The 16,313-nt window shown below is 49.7% G+C and overlaps 3 protein-coding genes across 9 annotated transcripts in view; 1 reads left to right on the top strand and 2 right to left on the bottom strand.

Moving 5' to 3' along the window:
* Positions 1 to 149: 149 nt before the first annotated feature.
* On the bottom strand, positions 150 to 2,605 carry LOC111148030 (WW domain binding protein 1). 2 transcript variants are annotated; one of them, XM_022504386.1, is made up of 5 exons: positions 2,384 to 2,598; positions 1,945 to 2,046; positions 1,309 to 1,411; positions 999 to 1,175; positions 150 to 828 (listed from the first exon to the last, which is right to left on the bottom strand). In XM_022504386.1, the coding sequence occupies exons 1-5, from the start codon at positions 2,450 to 2,452 to the stop codon at positions 374 to 376; spliced, it is 906 nt and encodes a 301-aa protein (XP_022360094.1). In that variant the 5' UTR covers positions 2,453 to 2,598; the 3' UTR covers positions 150 to 373. The 2 variants fall into 2 exon arrangements, with proteins under 2 accessions (XP_022360094.1, XP_022360095.1); XM_022504387.1 differs by lacking the exon at positions 1,945 to 2,046 and having other exon boundaries at positions 2,384 to 2,605.
* A 497-nt stretch (positions 2,606 to 3,102) lies between these two features.
* On the bottom strand, positions 3,103 to 7,152 carry LOC111148059 (INO80 complex subunit B). The gene is made up of 5 exons (XM_022504435.1): positions 6,944 to 7,152; positions 6,521 to 6,713; positions 6,191 to 6,309; positions 5,851 to 6,020; positions 3,103 to 3,725 (listed from the first exon to the last, which is right to left on the bottom strand). Exons 1-5 carry the CDS (start codon positions 6,999 to 7,001, stop codon positions 3,195 to 3,197), a joined length of 1,071 nt encoding a protein of 356 aa, XP_022360143.1. The 5' UTR covers positions 7,002 to 7,152; the 3' UTR covers positions 3,103 to 3,194.
* Positions 7,153 to 7,263: 111 nt separating this feature from the next.
* LOC111147982 (rhotekin) overlaps positions 7,264 to 16,313 on the top strand; it is a 23,403-nt gene continuing 14,353 nt past the window's right edge. For 2 of the 6 annotated variants that reach the window (XM_022504315.1, XM_022504310.1), the window contains exon 1: positions 13,269 to 15,761. In XM_022504315.1, coding sequence (XP_022360023.1) covers positions 15,651 to 15,761 — 111 coding nt within the window. In that variant the 5' untranslated portion in view covers positions 13,269 to 15,650. Of the gene's footprint in view, positions 7,307 to 13,123; positions 13,243 to 13,268; positions 15,762 to 16,313 lie in introns of those variants that run through there. The other 4 variants (XM_022504314.1, XM_022504312.1, XM_022504311.1 and 1 more) reach the window with 4 other exon arrangements.

The raw sequence follows: 16,313 nt of genomic DNA, 5'->3' as shown, positions 1-16,313 counted from the left end.
CTGCCTCACCAAAAGGTCTTAGCTCAGTCCAGACCTTAGGACTGTCTACTGTTCTTCAGAGGAGGGTGGGAAAAGTGGTCATTACATGTCCCCTCCAAATCCAGTCAGGTCAAGTGCAATGCAGCAAGTTGAGCACTAGTCCACCCAAATTCACAAGCAGCTGGTTCACATCTCTTTAATGAGATCAAAGGCTCCTGTGTATGTTTTTGGGGGGTAGAGCTAGCACAGTCCCCCAAACACTGCCACTCTTCCTCAGGACTCCACCCCTTTCAGGAAGATTCGAGATGGCAGGGAGAGGCCAAGAAGAATTCAAGGATTTGGGCCCCAGGCTGTTTCTAGTGGGCAAGGAATTCACCCACCCTCCCAAAACTGTTTATGGGATGTCCCCTTCACTGGAAGCTAGCCCCACAGGAGAGACGTGGGGTACAGGATCGAGGGGCAGCACACAAGAGTCCTCCAGATCTGGTGGGGTGGCACTAGCCCTAGCCTCCTTGACTGGCTTGCCCTCACTGGAGTCAGAACAAGGGCAGAGCTCAATACCTGAGTCACCAGTCAGGCGGCGATAGCGGCAAGAAGGGGGTGGGGGGGCAGGGCTCACCCCAGCCCCAGGCTCACCCTCCTGATGAGGGGGTGCGCTCTGGTGGGAGGAAACACCTTCCACATTTGTTCCCTCGCAGTGGGCAGGGCAGCTAGAAGCAGAGGAGCAGCAGGTGTGGTCACTGGAAGCAGTCAAGGGGCAACCTGAGGCTGCAGTGTAAGGAGGCGGCGGTGTGCCGGGGCGGTGAACCACATCCTCATAGGCTGGGGGTTTGAAGGTGCTGAGGAGGCCTGCAGGAAAGAATGGCATGGTTGGTGCGGCAGCCAGCGGTGGGATAGTGGTATCTTTGCTATTAGGGAAAGTGTGCTTTGAAATGTCTGAAAAGGGAAGGTGGGGATGATTCAGGGTTCTGGGTTGGGAGGGGCCACTGGCAGTGTGCCCAGAGCCTCAAGCCACTCACGAAGGTCAAGCAGTGAACCGGTAGGGACAGGGCCAGCCCCATGGCATGCCCCGTGGTAGGCCAACAAGTTGATCTCGCGCTGGCGCTGCTGTTGCTGCAACCGGAGTTTAGCTCGTCGATGACGGAAGGCGCAACAACAGCTAAAGAGGATGAGGACAGTCCAGAGCAGCCAGAACCCTGCAAGGGGTGAGGAAGGAGGGTCTTAGATACCTCCCAGGTAGACAGAGGTCCATGAAGGTTGGAATTTTGATGCCCGACGAATTTTGAGAGTGAGCAGAAGGACCCGAGAATAGCCCCCTTGGAGACTCACACCAGAGCTCATAGTAGTAGGTGCAGCAGCCCGTCTCCCCGCAGCAGTGACCACTCTCACAGAGGTAGGGCTGGTTGTTCACTCCCGGGCAGAGCTCTCGAAGCTGGGAGCAAGGAGGCACTTAGAACCAAAGGAGATCCCAGCCCCAGGCACTGTCCACCCCCACACCCCTGCATGCAGGGACATAGTCCCACCCTGTGAGCCAAGTTGAGCTCAGAGAGATCTCTGGGGAGGGGAAAAGTGACAGAGGAGTGTTCAAATATCTGAAGGGCTGCTGACACGGCAGAGGATTTGGCATAACAAGAATCTGTCTAGAAAACAAGATGCAAGGTGTGGACATACAAAGAGGCAGATTTCAGTTCTGCGTACAGAGACTTCTCTCACTGGGGCTGGCTCCCAGAGTATTTTCTGTTAAGGGAGTGTTTGGGCAGAAGCCAGGGGGCAGTCTGAGCTACCTCAAAGTCTCAGACAATGGGTAAGGGGTTTAAGGCAGTTTCCAATGCTAAGATGCTTTCATTATCCACCCTCCCCCCACGGGCTGCCTCCCCACCCCCACACTGGATCTTTCCACCCCTGGGTCTCAGGCTTCCTAGGGTAGAGGAAGGGCCATTTGAGACACAGAGCAGTGCTCCCAACCAGATGGGATTGCTGTGGATGATAAAGGATGGCATCCAGGGCGCGAGTCTGGGTTCCAGCTCTTCTCCAGATTGCTCCCTCAAGAGAAGACGCTGCCGGACTCTGTTGTGACAACAGGCACACAGAAAAACATCACAAATAACTGTTGCAAGACAGAGGGAGCTTCCCTGGGCCTCACTATGCCTTTGGTCACTGGAGAGCCACTGCAAGCTTCCACTGCAGCCATGGGATGGGGGGGGGGGGGTCTAAGAAGCTGCAGGCAAAGTCAACTGCATCTACATTACAAAGTTTAGACAAAGAGTAGAAGGGACATACTTAGGAACTTCACAATATCTTTGGCTACGTGAGTTCCTCCCCAACCCCCCAAAAGGAAGGGACAAGGAGAGGGGAAAGAGAAATAAATGGCTGTCGTGATAGGTTTTTGGAGCAGTCGGGATACCTGCTGTTGCGGCACGCGAAGTGCCCCCCAGGCCTCCTCGCTGCCGTTCCCGCTGCTGGCCTGAGCCATGCCTCCACCTACAGCCCCCGGTAGACCACAGCCTCCTCTATCGCCAGGCGCCCCGCCCCTGCCACTTCTGCCGCCACCGCCATGGTCCCTGCCCGGCCCATCTTCGCTGCCGCCACCATCACTCCGCGGCCGGAGCTTCCATCCGGGGAGAGCTCTGCCAACTAGCACCCAGATTGCTCGATCCTACCAATCAGCGACGCCCGCCGGCGGACGGGCCAATAGGAACGGACCAGAGCTTTCTCCCAGGGACCAATCTACAACAGCGCCTCCGCCACTCTCCCAGACAACAGGAGCTTACACAGACAAAGAGCGGGGCAAGGTTCGACCATGGTCCTGACTGACAGCGACAATAGCCAATATGGACAACAGAACGGGCTCGGAATTGCCAGCCAATAAGCGGCCGTCCAGAAAAGCAAAGTCTCCGCTGATTGGCTTGAGCGCTATTTTCGGAGATGACGCGGAAGGCCTGACCAAGCCAGGTAACCCCACTGGAAGAGGCGGTGCAGGGCAAGGATCGCGTTCTAAAAGTGCCCCAGTGTTCTTGCGGCCTAGTGGCCGTTTCCCATGTGTCGACGCAATCTCCCGTGACGGCAAAGTGTGTGTACAGTGCATTGGCCTGCCCATACCCCACTTCCCCAACTCTGTACAAGTCGAGGCACCGGATGAAATTTAATAATAGGGTGGGGAACATAATGAAGACAGGACAGGGGAGAGGGCGCAGAGTCCGGGTCAGATCAGGGACTTAAGTAGCCAAAAGAGGGGACCCGGGGCCCTCGGGCCCCCCGAGCCGCATCTGCAGGTTGATGCGGTAGCACTGAAGGCTGCAGAGCGCCTGGCCCGTGCGGGAACAGGCGTAGCGGCGGGGGTGTGGGCAGCCGGGGACCGAGCATCGAGGGGGAGGGCCAGATGGGGACGGCCGCTGGGACAATGGCGCGGGAGTGGGGACGCCAGGTGGGAAGGAAAGGGTGGAACCCTGTGCCCCGCTGCTGTAGCGCACCATGGGGGCCGGGGCCGCGGTCCTTCCACAGCGGCGCTCCCCCCGCGCCGCCCCTCGGCCTCCCCGGCCACTAGGCGCCGCGGTCTTGGTGAGGCGCTCGATAGTCTGGTTCTTGTGCTCCTCCGCCCGCCGAGCCGCCTGCAACCGTCTCTTTCGCGCCCTCTCCTCGCGTTTCAGCAGCATCTCCTCGGTGAGGGCCGGGGCCGGACAGCCCCCAGCCACAGGGAGCGGCAGCATCGGGGAAGGCTGACTCCGCGCCTTCTGCAGCAGAGCTCGCTGGGGAGAGACACACCGAGTGGTGTCAGGCGGGCGACGTCTGCCCAAACCGGGGTTAGGGGGGCGGGGGCGACAGTGGGGATCTGGAAAGCAGGCTCTTGATAAACACTGGCCTTGAGGGTAAGGGGGGGATGAGCACCCTCTCCAGGAGCCTTAGTACTGCCTCCTCCCAGATCTCCAGACTTTCATCTTCAGATCCTTGACTCTAAACAAGAAAAGCATTAATGGTTCCTGTCTGCCCTGAATACCAAAACTCTGTTTACCACCTCTCTGGAGGTGTTTTTGTTTTTTCTGTTTTAAATCTTTTCATCTCATTCCAAATGGTGGGAAAAGATCTTTGCTTCGTGTCACCGATGATGCTACAATTGAAGAAAGGGGGTCTGGAGGTGATCTAGATTTAAGAGTGGACCCACAGATGTGTCCAGTTAGTCAGAAGCTGCTCTTAAATAAGTGGCATCTCACCCAAACCGACAGAGAATTTGAGAAAATCAAGAGCATGTAGTCACAAGAAGCTGTCGTTTTTGGAAACTTTGAAACTTTTGAAAACTTTGATATGCACTGAAAACAAAATAGATCTCAGGGTGACTATGCAGTGTATTTATAGTGGTGCTGCTGTACATATGGATCCCTTTAAATGTGATATGTTCCTTGGGATGCCTGGGTGGTTCAGTGGGTTAAAGCCTCTGCCTTCGGCTCAGGTCATGATCCCAGAGTCCTGGGATCGAGCCCCGAATTGGGCTCTCTGCTCGGCGGGGAGCCTGCTTCCTCCTCTCTCTCTGCCTGCCTCTCTGCCTACTTGTGATCTCTGTCTGTCAAATAAATAAATAAATAAATAAATAAATAAATAAATAAAATCTTTCAAAAAAAAATGTGATATGTTCCTAATCAATTATGAGCACTTATTTTGCTACACAATTTGCTAACATATTACACAAATTTCAAAAAAAATATCTTTTTAATAGTGTGTAAATTAAAACAGAAAATTACAGGTTTATGACAAGTATAAGGTGCTACTTAGGGGAATGGCTTTGTTAGCAGTAAGTCCTTCAGATTTTTTGTTTTGTTCCTGAAGCTTTGCCTTGCCTGTCTGATTAAACATTTGACTAATATTGTGTTTGATTTTGGAAGTATTCTATTTTTTTTTTTTAGATTTTTTTTTATTTATTTGCCAGAGAGAGAGAGAGAGAGAGAGAGAGTGAGCACAGGCAGGCCAAGTGGCAGCAGAGGCAGAGGGAGAAGCAGGCTCCCCGCCAAGCAAGGAGCCTGATGTGGGACTCGATCCCAGGACGCTGGGATCATGACCTGAGCCGAAGGCAGCTGCTTAACCAACTGAGCCACCCAGGCGTCCCGATTTTGGAAATATTCTAATGACACAAAATTTGAATAAAGTTTCTGCTGGAAAAAAAAAAACTTTTCATCTCAAGTGGATAGCATCAATTGGATTATTGCTCAAGCCCAAACTGAGGGTTACCCTCGATTCCTCTTTTCTGCCTGCTCCCTAACTCCCAACAATTATTTCCAAAACATATCCAGAATCCATCTGATTTCCTCCACCTCCATAAATTCACCTTGGTTCAAGCCACCACCACCTCTCACCTGACTCCATCAATGGCTTCCTGGCTGGTCTTCCTTCTACTCCTTACCTGCACTAAGAAGCCAAAGTAATCTACTGAAATATAAATCAAATCACTTTCCTGCAGACAATCCTTTCATGCTGTAGTCACACTTATTTTTCTCCTTGACCACTACTAGGCATGTTTCACTCTCAGGGTCTTTGCACCTGCTGGTCTCTGCCTGAAAAGCTCCTTTGGTATTGGAAATGTAATCTCATCAGAGAGGTCTTCCCTGCCTTCCCTATCTAATGTTGTCTCTTTCCACCACTTTCCATTTCATCACCCTATTTTTGTTATAAACCATACTTTTCACAATTACTTACTTACTAACCCCTTCCCCCAACACACACACACACACACACACACACACACACACACGAATACCAGCTCCATGAGAACAGAAACCTTTCCTTTCTTCCACTATTGATATCCCCACTACCTAGCAACATTCTTGAGACATAGGAAGTTCTCAATATATATTTAGCCAGTGAACAAAGAATGAACCAACTTGCCTGTCGAGCAGTGAGCAGCCGCTCGTTGATCTCCTTCTTGAGATCTCCATTGTCGTCGAGCTCCCCCTTCTCCAGGGCATCCAGCCACCTCTGTTCCTCCTCTTCTTCTTGACCTCCTAAGCCCCCTGACAGGTCCCGAAGTGGGGAGGGGGACAGATTACTGTCTTCATCTGAAAAGCAAAGTTGGAGAGCTAAAAGTAGAATTGTTCAGATGGAGAACCCTAATTTAGCCAAGTTAATACTGAGACACTCAAAATTCTCACCCTCCTCAGAACCAACCCTCTTCCGTTAACCAGATATAATGAGAAGCCCAGTTTCCCCACCTCCAGATTCTTCTCACCCAGCCAGGCACGGTACTGCTCAAGGGGGACTCCTTCCATTGGTTCCTCTTCATTGTCCACAACCATAAGGGGAGAGGGTGAGCGAGGACCCTCAGGGATCACAGTGAAAGTAGGAACACTGCAGAGAAGCAACCACTATGTAAGCTGAGCAGTTCTCCTCCTGCTTGAGTTACAACCAGCATTCCCCTACCCCCCTTGGGTTCTGCCTTCACCTGGGCCCTGAAGTCAGTGTCCACCCTCTGTCTACTGGAAAGCCCAGCCAGCTTCTCCCTCTGTCTCTGCCTGCTCCTAAATTTCGCCAAGTAAAACCTTGGCTTTCTTGGCCTCACCTCTTGGTGCCCAGGACCTGCCCACCCAGTTTGATTTTGAGTTTAAGTTGGGGCTTAGCAGGTGACGGCTGCGTTGGCCCAGCCTCCTCTTCCTGATGGTGTTTCTTCTTGTGTTTTTTCTTGTGCTTCTTATGCTTTTTCTTGTGCACTCCATGGCCGTGGGCACCCGCCAGACTCAATTCCAGCGCTTCCCCTGCGTAAGGAGAGCCTGTCAACGGTTTACGACAAGAGCGGGACAGGAGGAGCCTTGAAGAATCCAATACCCCCAAAGGGCCCCACTCTTCCAGCCCGACACGCTGTTACCATAACAACAGACTCGCCTTTCTCCTTCCCACCTGTGGCGAAGTACCCCGGAGGCTCGGAAGAGCAAAATGGGATTCCTTTTCTGCGAACGCCTAACTTGCTTTATCGACCCGCGCTTACCGGGTTCAGGGGCTTCCATAGCCCCAGGGGTGCTCCCCCGCCGCCACAGCTTACTCATGGGGTCCTGCAAGAAAAGGGGGCTGGAAATGGTAGGGACACATGCTGACAAGCCTTTTCCGCCCCGCGGAAAAACCGACTTCGGCAAAATAACAGGCTACTTCCGGTGCGTAACAACCATGCTTGTGCGGGCTGCGCGCTGAGGCTAAAACCCTCCCTCACAAACAATGAGGCTTCTAACAAAGGTTCCGAGCCCTCCGAGGCCGGGACAGCTCGAAGGGGCGCGGCTTTCCCCTCGCTCCACCTCCCGGCTCTCGATTCCAGAACTCAGCGCGGGCGATTCGATTATTATTGCACGCAAACGTGGTGAGTGTATACTCTGGACCAAATTCGGGGTTTAGGCTATAAGGCTATAAAGATGAATATGAACACTTTCCCCTGCTTTTGAGGAGCTCTCAGTGCAGTGAGTACTAGGAAACTACATTGCCCGCAAAATGGCAGAAGTGCCTAATAGTACAAGTGCCCTAGGAGCAGAGCAAACGGTATTTAAGCCTAAATTCTCATCAGTGGAGAAATGAATTATGGTGTATCTATGCAATCTGAAACACTATGATAAGTAATTGATTGACATGGACTTTAGATCCTGTGGATAATAGCGTTAGAAACAATCTAAGTGTCCCACTAATGAAACACCAAAATAATTTGGTGCGTGAATATGGTACGTCCATACAATGGGCAGCTCTGCTGCTCTTCAAAGAAATGCGGCCTCTGAGTGCTACCCAAGAAACTAGTGACATCATTTCTGTTTGGTGACTGGGGAACAAGGATGAAGGGAGACTTATTTTTCATAATATACACCTTTGTGCCTTTTGAACTTGTATAAAACATGTGTCGATTTTACCTAATTGAAAAAAGAAGGGGGTGGGGTGCCTGGGCGGCAGACGGTTAGGAGTGGGACTCTTGGTTTGGCTCAGGTTGTGATCTTGGAGCCTGGTGTGTGTGCCCCGCCCCCCGCGCCCCACGGTGCTCAGAGCGGAATCTGTTGAAGAGTCTCTCTCTCCCTCTTCCTCTGCCCCAAGCCCTCGTGCTCTCTCTCTTTCTCTCTCAAATAAACAAATCTTTAAAAGGGGGGTGGGGACCTGGGTGGCTCAGTTGGTTAAGGGTCTGTCTGACTCTTGATTTCAGTTCAGGTCATGATCTCAGAGTCGTGTGATCAAGCTCCTTCCAGGCTCTGGGCTGGGAGTGGAACCTGGTTGGGATTCTCTTTCTGTCTCCCCCTCTGCCCAGCCCCCTGCTCTCATGAGTGCAGGCTCTCTCTGGGGGAAAAAAAAAAGGACAACAGTAAGGTAGATCTGTATGTGCTGTCATATGAAATAAGAAAGGTGAGTTTCAATATGATGTTATGCCATTTAAAAAGAGTAATATGCTTCTATATATGCAGGAAAAAATTGAGGAATATATACTACTCCTTAGCCTGGTTATCTTCAGAAGCTGGGGTTGGGAGGGGCCCCTAGCTCGCTCAGTCAGTGGAGCATGTGACTCTTGATCCTGGGGTCCTGAGTTCAAACCCCACATTGGGTGTGGAGCCTACTTTAAAAAAAAGAAGAAGAAATTGGGGTTGGGGAACTTTTACTATCTAGATCTGTAATGAATTTTTAAAATTTATTTTTATTTTTTAAAAAGATTTTATTTATTTATTTGACAGAGAGAGAGAGATCACAAGTAGGCAGAGAGGCAGGCAGAGAAGGGTGGGGGGAAGCAGGCTACCCGCTGAGCAGAGAGCCTGATGTGGGGCTCGATTCCAGGACCCTGAGATCATGACCTGAGCCAAAGGCTTAACCCATTGAGCCACCCAGGCACCCCATACAATGAATTTTCTTAACACCTAATATATATCACATTTATAATTAGAAAAAGGTACTACCTATATATATATTTAAATATGTACAATATGTACAAGATCAGTATCCAAAAAAGGTAGCATCAATGAACAAAGAAAGAACTAATTAAAGAGACATTTCAGTGACAAAATTAAAAGGAATCAATGAAATTATATATGGGAATTCAAGAAGAAGCAGTGTTATATAATGATTGAGATTAAGAGAATGAACCTTGGAATCAGACAAGCCTATTATAAAAACCCAGTTCCACTATTTATTAGCTGTATAACCTTGAACTCAAGTTATTTAAACTCTCTGAACACTAGATTTCAGCCTTGTAAGATGGGATGAAGTAGGATCTACTTTAGAGGGCTCTTTCAAGGAAAAAAGCAAATCAAGAATGCAAAGCACCTAGGGGCACCTGGGTGGTTCAGTTGATTGAGCGACTGCCTTTGGCTCAGGTCATGATCCCGTAGTCCCGGGATTGAGTCCCGCATGGGGCTCCCAGCTCCATGGGGAGTCTGCTTCTCCCTCTGACCTTCTCTCATGCTCTCTTTCTCTCTCTCAAATAAATAAATAAAATCTTAAAAAAAAATGCAAAGCACCTAGTATCTAGAAAATAGTAGATGTTCAATAAGCAAATGACAACAACAATAACAAATGATTTAAAAAAAAAGATTTTATTTATTTATTTGACAGTGTACAAGCAGGAGGAGTGGTAGAGGGAGAGGGAGAAGCAGGCTCTCTGCTGAGCAGGGAGTCTGATGCAGTGCTCCATCTCAGGACCTCAGGATCATGACCTAAGGTGAAGGCAGACACTTAGACTGAACCACCAGGCACCCCTAATAAATGACCTGTGCATTTCTAGCTCAAGTATTTAGAGGGAGCGTGGTGTGTTAAATAAGAAAGGGAACATAGGAGAAGCAAGTCAGTTAGTGTTGCCCAAGGTGAATTTGAAGTGCCTGCAGGGATGCCCAGTGATGAAATACTGACTGGAGGATCCAGTGCAAAAGGTGTGAGTGGGGGTGTCATGGGCATAGTAACAGAGGTGCCCCCAAAGGTATGGAGTAAGTGAGACATTCCAGAATGACCAAACAGATGAAGAGGAAAGGACCAGGTCTGAGTGAGTAGCTGTCCTGGACAGGCAGGCAGACTGGCCAGGCAGGGTTGAGAAGAGGAAGTCAAGAGAGAGGCAAGAAAGGCACCCACGATCAGAGAGTATCAGGAGACCAAGGGTGTGATCTGCTGTGTACTGTCCTGCAGAGGGCAGGCTGAGCTCCTAGAAGAGGAGGCGGTTTAGCAAGGTGTGAAGGCAATAGTGCTGTACCATCAGGAGTCAAAGTGAGGGATCACCTGTAGTTAGTGTTTGTCAAACACATTATAGCTTATCGCCCGGTTTCATATCCCTGCTTTCCCTTGGTCCTCTCCATAGGGGAGATCGTATTGTTCCCTCATGAAGAAACTGAGGCTCAGAGAGGTTCAATGATTTGGCCAAAGTGGCATAGTTAGGGAGTGGCAGAGCCAGCCTCCAACAGAGGCTTCCTGACACCAGGCCCAATGGTGTTTCTTCAACATCCTCATGCCCAGCAGGGAGGAAGTGACAACAGCAAGTAGCCACTGGCTTCATTATTTTGCTTTGTTTAGAGTGGAAGAGGTTTGAGCATGTTTGTAGGCTAAAAGGAAGAACTTTATTCTCCTGAGTTCTTAGCCTTATTTTTAAACACAATTTCTTTTGAAATAATTGCGAACATGCAGAAGAGTTGCAGGAAGAATACAAAGAACTCTTGCTTCCTAAAATCAGATGCTGTGATTGTTTACTATCCCCCACATTTACTATTACGGTTATTCCTTTTCTGATCAATCTGAGACAAAGTTGCAGACATGATGCCATTTCACCCCTAAATATATCACACCGTGTATTTCCTCAAAACAAGTACTCTGTTCTATAACCTTTGTGCAACCCTTTCAGTCAGGAAATTAACACTGATAGAGCATGACAGTCCAACCCACAGACCCCATTCAAAAGTTTCACCAGCTGCCCAATGTCTACTTTTCCTTTTAAGCCCAGGATCCAAATCCAGAATTATGCAGTACATTCCCTTGTCATGTCTCTTTGATCTGCTTTAATCTGGAACATTTGCTCACCCTTTCCCTATCTTTCATGACCTTGACAGTTTTAGGAAGTACAAACCTTTGTGGGCACCTGGCTGGCTCAATCCATAAAGCCTGCAACTCCCAATCTTGGGGTTGGAAGTTTGAGACCCACACTAGGTGTAGAAATTACTTAAAAATAAAATCTTAAAAAAAAAAAAAAAAAAGTACAGAGAGTACAGGCCTTTGATTCCCTAGAATGTTCCTCAACCTGGATACATCTAGTGTTTGCTTGTGTCCTGACTCATAATTGTTGGCGGTAGTACTATACAAAAAAGACTCTGCTGTGTTCTTCTCAGTGTGTCCCATCAGAAAGCACCACTGATGCTCTAACCTTGATCACCTGGTCAAGGTGGTGTCTGCTAGTTTTCCCCACTGGAGAGTCACCATTTTCACTTTTGTAATTAATGAGCTATTTCCTGGGGAAATATTTTGAAACTACTCTGATATCCTGTTCCCCATCAAACGTCCACCCATCAGGCTTAGTATCCATTGATGACTACTGTATGAATCAGCAGTACTGTAATAATTGGCAATGGAATCTTTCTACTTCCATTATTCCAACTACATGCATTAGTGGGCATTGCTACTGTGAAGAGATTTCATCTTGCATTCCTTTACGTGTGTAGTTATTTATATCATTACGGTTTCCTATTTCTGTCAATGAGTGGTAGTCCATTACTACCATTATTTATCTTGATGCTGAAATATGTCCCAGCTTTGGTCATGGGGCATTTCCTTAAGATGATTTCTGTGTCCTTTTGACATGTCTCCATCATGCTTTGAGTGCTTTTGTTACTTCCCAGCACTAAAAAATGTTTTGGGCTCTTCTTGTACTTTCCTTTGATAAGGGGTGGGAACCAAGAGAGGCCAGGAAGTAGCAACCTGTGGGTGAGGTTACACAGAGGGTACACCAGTCACACCACAGTACCCTGCTGATGAGGACTTCTCTGCTGACACAGCTACCCGCCCCTCACGGACTGCAGGTGCAACGATCATATCATGAACTCTCCCTGGGTCTTGTTTTCACTCTTTCAAGATTCAAAGTCCAGTTGGAAGCATTCCAATCGGTTGACTTAGGCCAAGTGCTTACACCTGGGCTGTGAAGAAGTGGAAGAGAAAATGAATGACCTCTCCAGCTGCCGTAAAGAGGGTAGAGCCTCAGCCTACCAATATCGTCCACAGTAGGGGACCACGCAGAAACAGGAAAATGGTTTGAACACCGGGTGACCAGCAACTCCAAATATCTACTTCAGAGCTGGAGAGACAGATACCTACATAAACAAAGGAAAAAGTTGGAAAGATTGTGCAGCAAACCAGTAGCATGCTGGTAAATTTTTAACAAAAGCTCCCTATGGGAAAAGAAAAAAAAAAAAAATCCAGCCCTGATTTTTGTGTTCACCTGTTTCTGTTGTGTAAATGCTCCCACCACACCCAATTTCAAACATGATGTGATGGAACATGGGAACTTAGGAAGAGATATGCAATAGCTCACGGTTACATAGCATTTCCACTATACCGATACTATCAATGCAAATCACCTCAAGAGATAATAGGAAGACACAGTGAAATAATTAGGAAGTGATGAGTTTTATCACCTTTGCTTTAATATAATTTATTTCATTGTTTTTAGGTTCAATTTTTAATTAAAGCTGTGCTTTTAACACCTGGGATGCACAGTTCTGAAATATTCAGCAGTTGTCTCTTATGAACCCGTGTGGGGCTTCAGTACACCATGGCACCAAATGTCTCAGTGTTTTTCTTTTTGATGGTAGGGAAGGCATGCCTTTATTCTTTTTTTTTTTTTTTTTTACCTTATATTATATTTAGGTGGTACAATTAGGAATGTTCTTTTAAAACTTTTTGTGTCTTCAAAAAGGAATTTAATCTTAAAAATAAATAAATCCACAGAACTGTTGACCCTGGTTTCTCCACTCTGTCATGAATGGTGTCAGCTGGCTTCCCTGACCCTAGTTGAAACTTCCTCCAACTGATTTATGCAAAAGGCTGCCAGATTGTAATCTGTAAAATACAACTCTTCGCTATGCCGCTTCTTTTGCAAAATATTCTGTCACATGGAGTCCAAATTCTCAGGCAGGATTTGAGCTCTGTCTCCTTTCCAAATGCCTTCCATTCTTCCACCTTTTGTCAGGGGCTTCCAAACCCTTCCCCAGAGCCTGTGAGCACAGCTGAGAACCTGGGGAGAGGACAATGGTTGAGGCTCCAGACCTGCTTCCATCACAGCCATTGATTCTATTTCACATACTCCAGGTAAGAGTTCATTTGGAAAAACAAAACACCACATTCTGCTAAAAAACAAACAAACAAAAAACAAAACAAAACCCCAGTGTTTGAAATGAACCCTTTTAGTCTATGGGTTTACTCATCCCAGTCAGGTGCTCTGAAATCTGCACGTTTCCTTGAGGCATTTCCTGTGTTCATTTACTTCACTGATAGTTGACTGGGTACTTCCTTTGTACCAGACACTGGGCATAAAGCAGTGGACAAGACAGACTGTTCCTCCCTGGGGAGCTTACAGTTAAGTGACAATAGATATTTGAAGAACTAAATAACAATTCTGGGGGGCCTGGCTGGCTCAGTCAGTGGAGCATGTGACTCTTCATCTTGGGGCCATGAGTTTGAGCTCTGTGTTGAGGGTAGAGTTTACCAGGAAGGAAGGAAGGAAGGAAGGAAGGGGAAAAAAGAAACAATGCCTTTCCCCCTCTTCCTCCTCACCCATCCTTTGAAGTTTATCTCAGAGGCCACAGATATTTTTTTTGTGTGTGTGCAAATGGTGATTTTATTAAAGCAAGGGAACAGGACCTTGTGGAGAAAAAGCTGCTTCCAGAGTCCACATATTTTATAAAATTTTTTGATTTGCCTTTCCTACAGACCAGAAGAACTCCCTTCTCCATGTGATTTTTGTATGTCAAAGCTGTTTGCTGTTCTTCCTGTCCAGCATCCATTCCCTCACCTTCTGGTGGTCATACAGGAACAGTTTTGAGGAAACTACCTCTCCCTTCCCTCCTCTCCCAGCTCAGTAGGTTCCAGCTGGTCTTCAGGAATGGCCAACTGACCCAGGTCTGGTTGACTGGCACAGAGAATCCCCCCCAGCATAGTGACTGGTTCAGGTCAGGCCACCCCTCTGGCTACAAAGGTTGGATAAAAGATCCCAGATGGCCCATAGTAAATCCAAGGCATGTATAGGAGGTTCAGGAAGCAGATGCTGTCTTTTCCCCTGAAAAGATATAGACCCGGAATTTTTGGCAATGATGTGCTGTGGAGGGTGAAGGCAACATGGAGCCAAGTAGAACTAGAGGAAGGGAAAAGACCCGATCCTCGTGACACGGAATGCCTGGGTCATGCCACCTCTATGCTGACCTTGGGATATTTTAGTTCCTTAAGACAATTAATTTCCCCTTTGCAGAAGTAATTTAAGTCAGGTTGTGTAGAACACTGAGCAATTTGCCACAGCAGAGCAATTGTAACATCTCTAAAGCTAAAGGTGAGTATTTCTCTGGCTCTGGCCCATCTGCTAGGAAGGAGCTTCACTACTGTCTGGCAAGTTCTCTCCAGGAAGTTCTGGAGTCCCCAGAAGAGTCCCCAGTGTGGCCAGCAAGCTAATACTCTGCCATTTCCTTCTCTCTTACTAGGCTTTGTGGAGGTGAGGAGAGCCCCCTTTTCTTCACAAACTGAGTGGTAATCTTGGCCATCCAGCAGCAGCTGAAAAATAGTCAATACTGAGGTCAATGATCAGCTCACCCTCTTAAGGCGCTTAAGGTCTGGGTCCAGGGAGCTGAGGTCACCTGTGCTCCTATCCAAAGACACAAGGCGCTGCACCTGCGTCTTTATCTTCATAGGTCCACTTAAGGGGCACTTGTTTAAGCCCGCACTATGCTGGGCATTTTACACCTATTCTCGTATGTAATCCTCATAGCAACCTAAAGGAAGGAGATAATCACTATATACCCCGTTGAACCGGTGAGAAAAACTGAAGCTCAGAAAGTTCAGTGATTGGGTCGAGGCTCCAAGGTTAGTAAGTGACAGAACGGGATTACAAGACGTGCTTAAGCACTGCCCCACTAATTGGGTCGATATGCACGCAGCCGTGCATGGGGAACTTAAAGCGGAAGGGGGTCGAAGAAGAGACATTTGGGATTGCAGGAAGTGATATGATCACTTCGGAAGCTGCTTAGGGGCGCAACTGGGCGCGGTCCCAGGGCCCTGCCAGAACCACAGTGTGCCACGCGGCTATTCCTGCAGCCAAGGGATTTTCCGCGCGCAGGGAGTGCGGCTTGCAGGTGGGGGCGGCTGCTGGGCGGGGCTTCCCTGGGCCCGCCCCTTGCCCAGGTGAGGCGCCAGAGCTTGGGGCGCGACCGGATGGTGCGCCCCCGCAGTGCTCGAGAGGTGTAGGGTGCCTGGCTGTCGGGTTGTCGGGCCAGGCCTGCTTGGCGCCCCAGGACTGGCCGGGCCGGCCGGGCCTCTGGCGGGGGTGGAGGAGGGTGCCGCGCCCTGCCCGGCCCAGGTGTCGTCTCCGGGGGCGGAGTTTGGGAACCGGGCTGCGGGAGCTTCCCTGCCGGACGGGCGAGCGGTCGTCGAGGGACAGCGGCGAACGAGACCAGGCACAGCCAGGCGGCTCTGGGAACGCACCGAGTAGGTAAAGGCGTGGGGCCATCAGCATGTTCTCGCGAAACCACCGGAGCCGGGTCACGGTGGCCAGGGGCTCCGCCCTGGAGATGGAGTTCAAACGCGGCCGCTTCCGACTCAGCCTCTTCAGCGACCCGCCCGAGGTGAGACCCACGTCCCTGCCTTCCTTCCCCTTCCCCGGCTCCCGCAGCCCTGCCAGCCTGGGCTCCTCGCCCCAGCTCGCGCCCGCGCCGAGGGGCGGAGATGCCGCGGTGCAGGTACAAACCCGTTGTTGTTGACTTCCCAAGAGAGGCGTGGACCGTCTGAAAGTTCATCGGACCCCTCTCAGAAAGCTCAGATACTCTGACCAGTTGGGATGACTTGCCTCTGCCTGGAAAAACCCCGGGTTGGCTTCAGTGTAAGGGTCCGCAGGCTCGATTCCCAATATGTGCCTGAACCCGGCCTCTCCCGGGCATCCCCCCCGCCTCCCGCCCCGGTAAAGGGCGGTGGGCAGGTAGGCGGGCCCTAGACCTCTCTGACTCGGCGGCGGCGGCGCCCGCTTCTTCCCCGGCCTCCAGCCCCATCTCACAACCTGTCTCAGCCGCCTGGGACAGCCTTCATCATCAACTGGGCTCCTAGGCCACGTCTGACCACTTCGTTGAAGCCCTCCCCAGCTGCTCCTCTGTGCCCCTGAAGGGCTGGGGTTGGGGGGGGGG

Source organism: Enhydra lutris, unplaced genomic scaffold (genome assembly GCF_002288905.1).
Source record: "Enhydra lutris kenyoni isolate GAN:26980312 unplaced genomic scaffold, ASM228890v2 scaffoldscaffold18, whole genome shotgun sequence".
Taxonomy (NCBI): Eukaryota; Metazoa; Chordata; class Mammalia; order Carnivora; family Mustelidae; genus Enhydra; species Enhydra lutris.
Note: the sequence above shows the minus strand (reverse complement) of the source record. Positions and strands in the feature narration are given on the sequence as shown.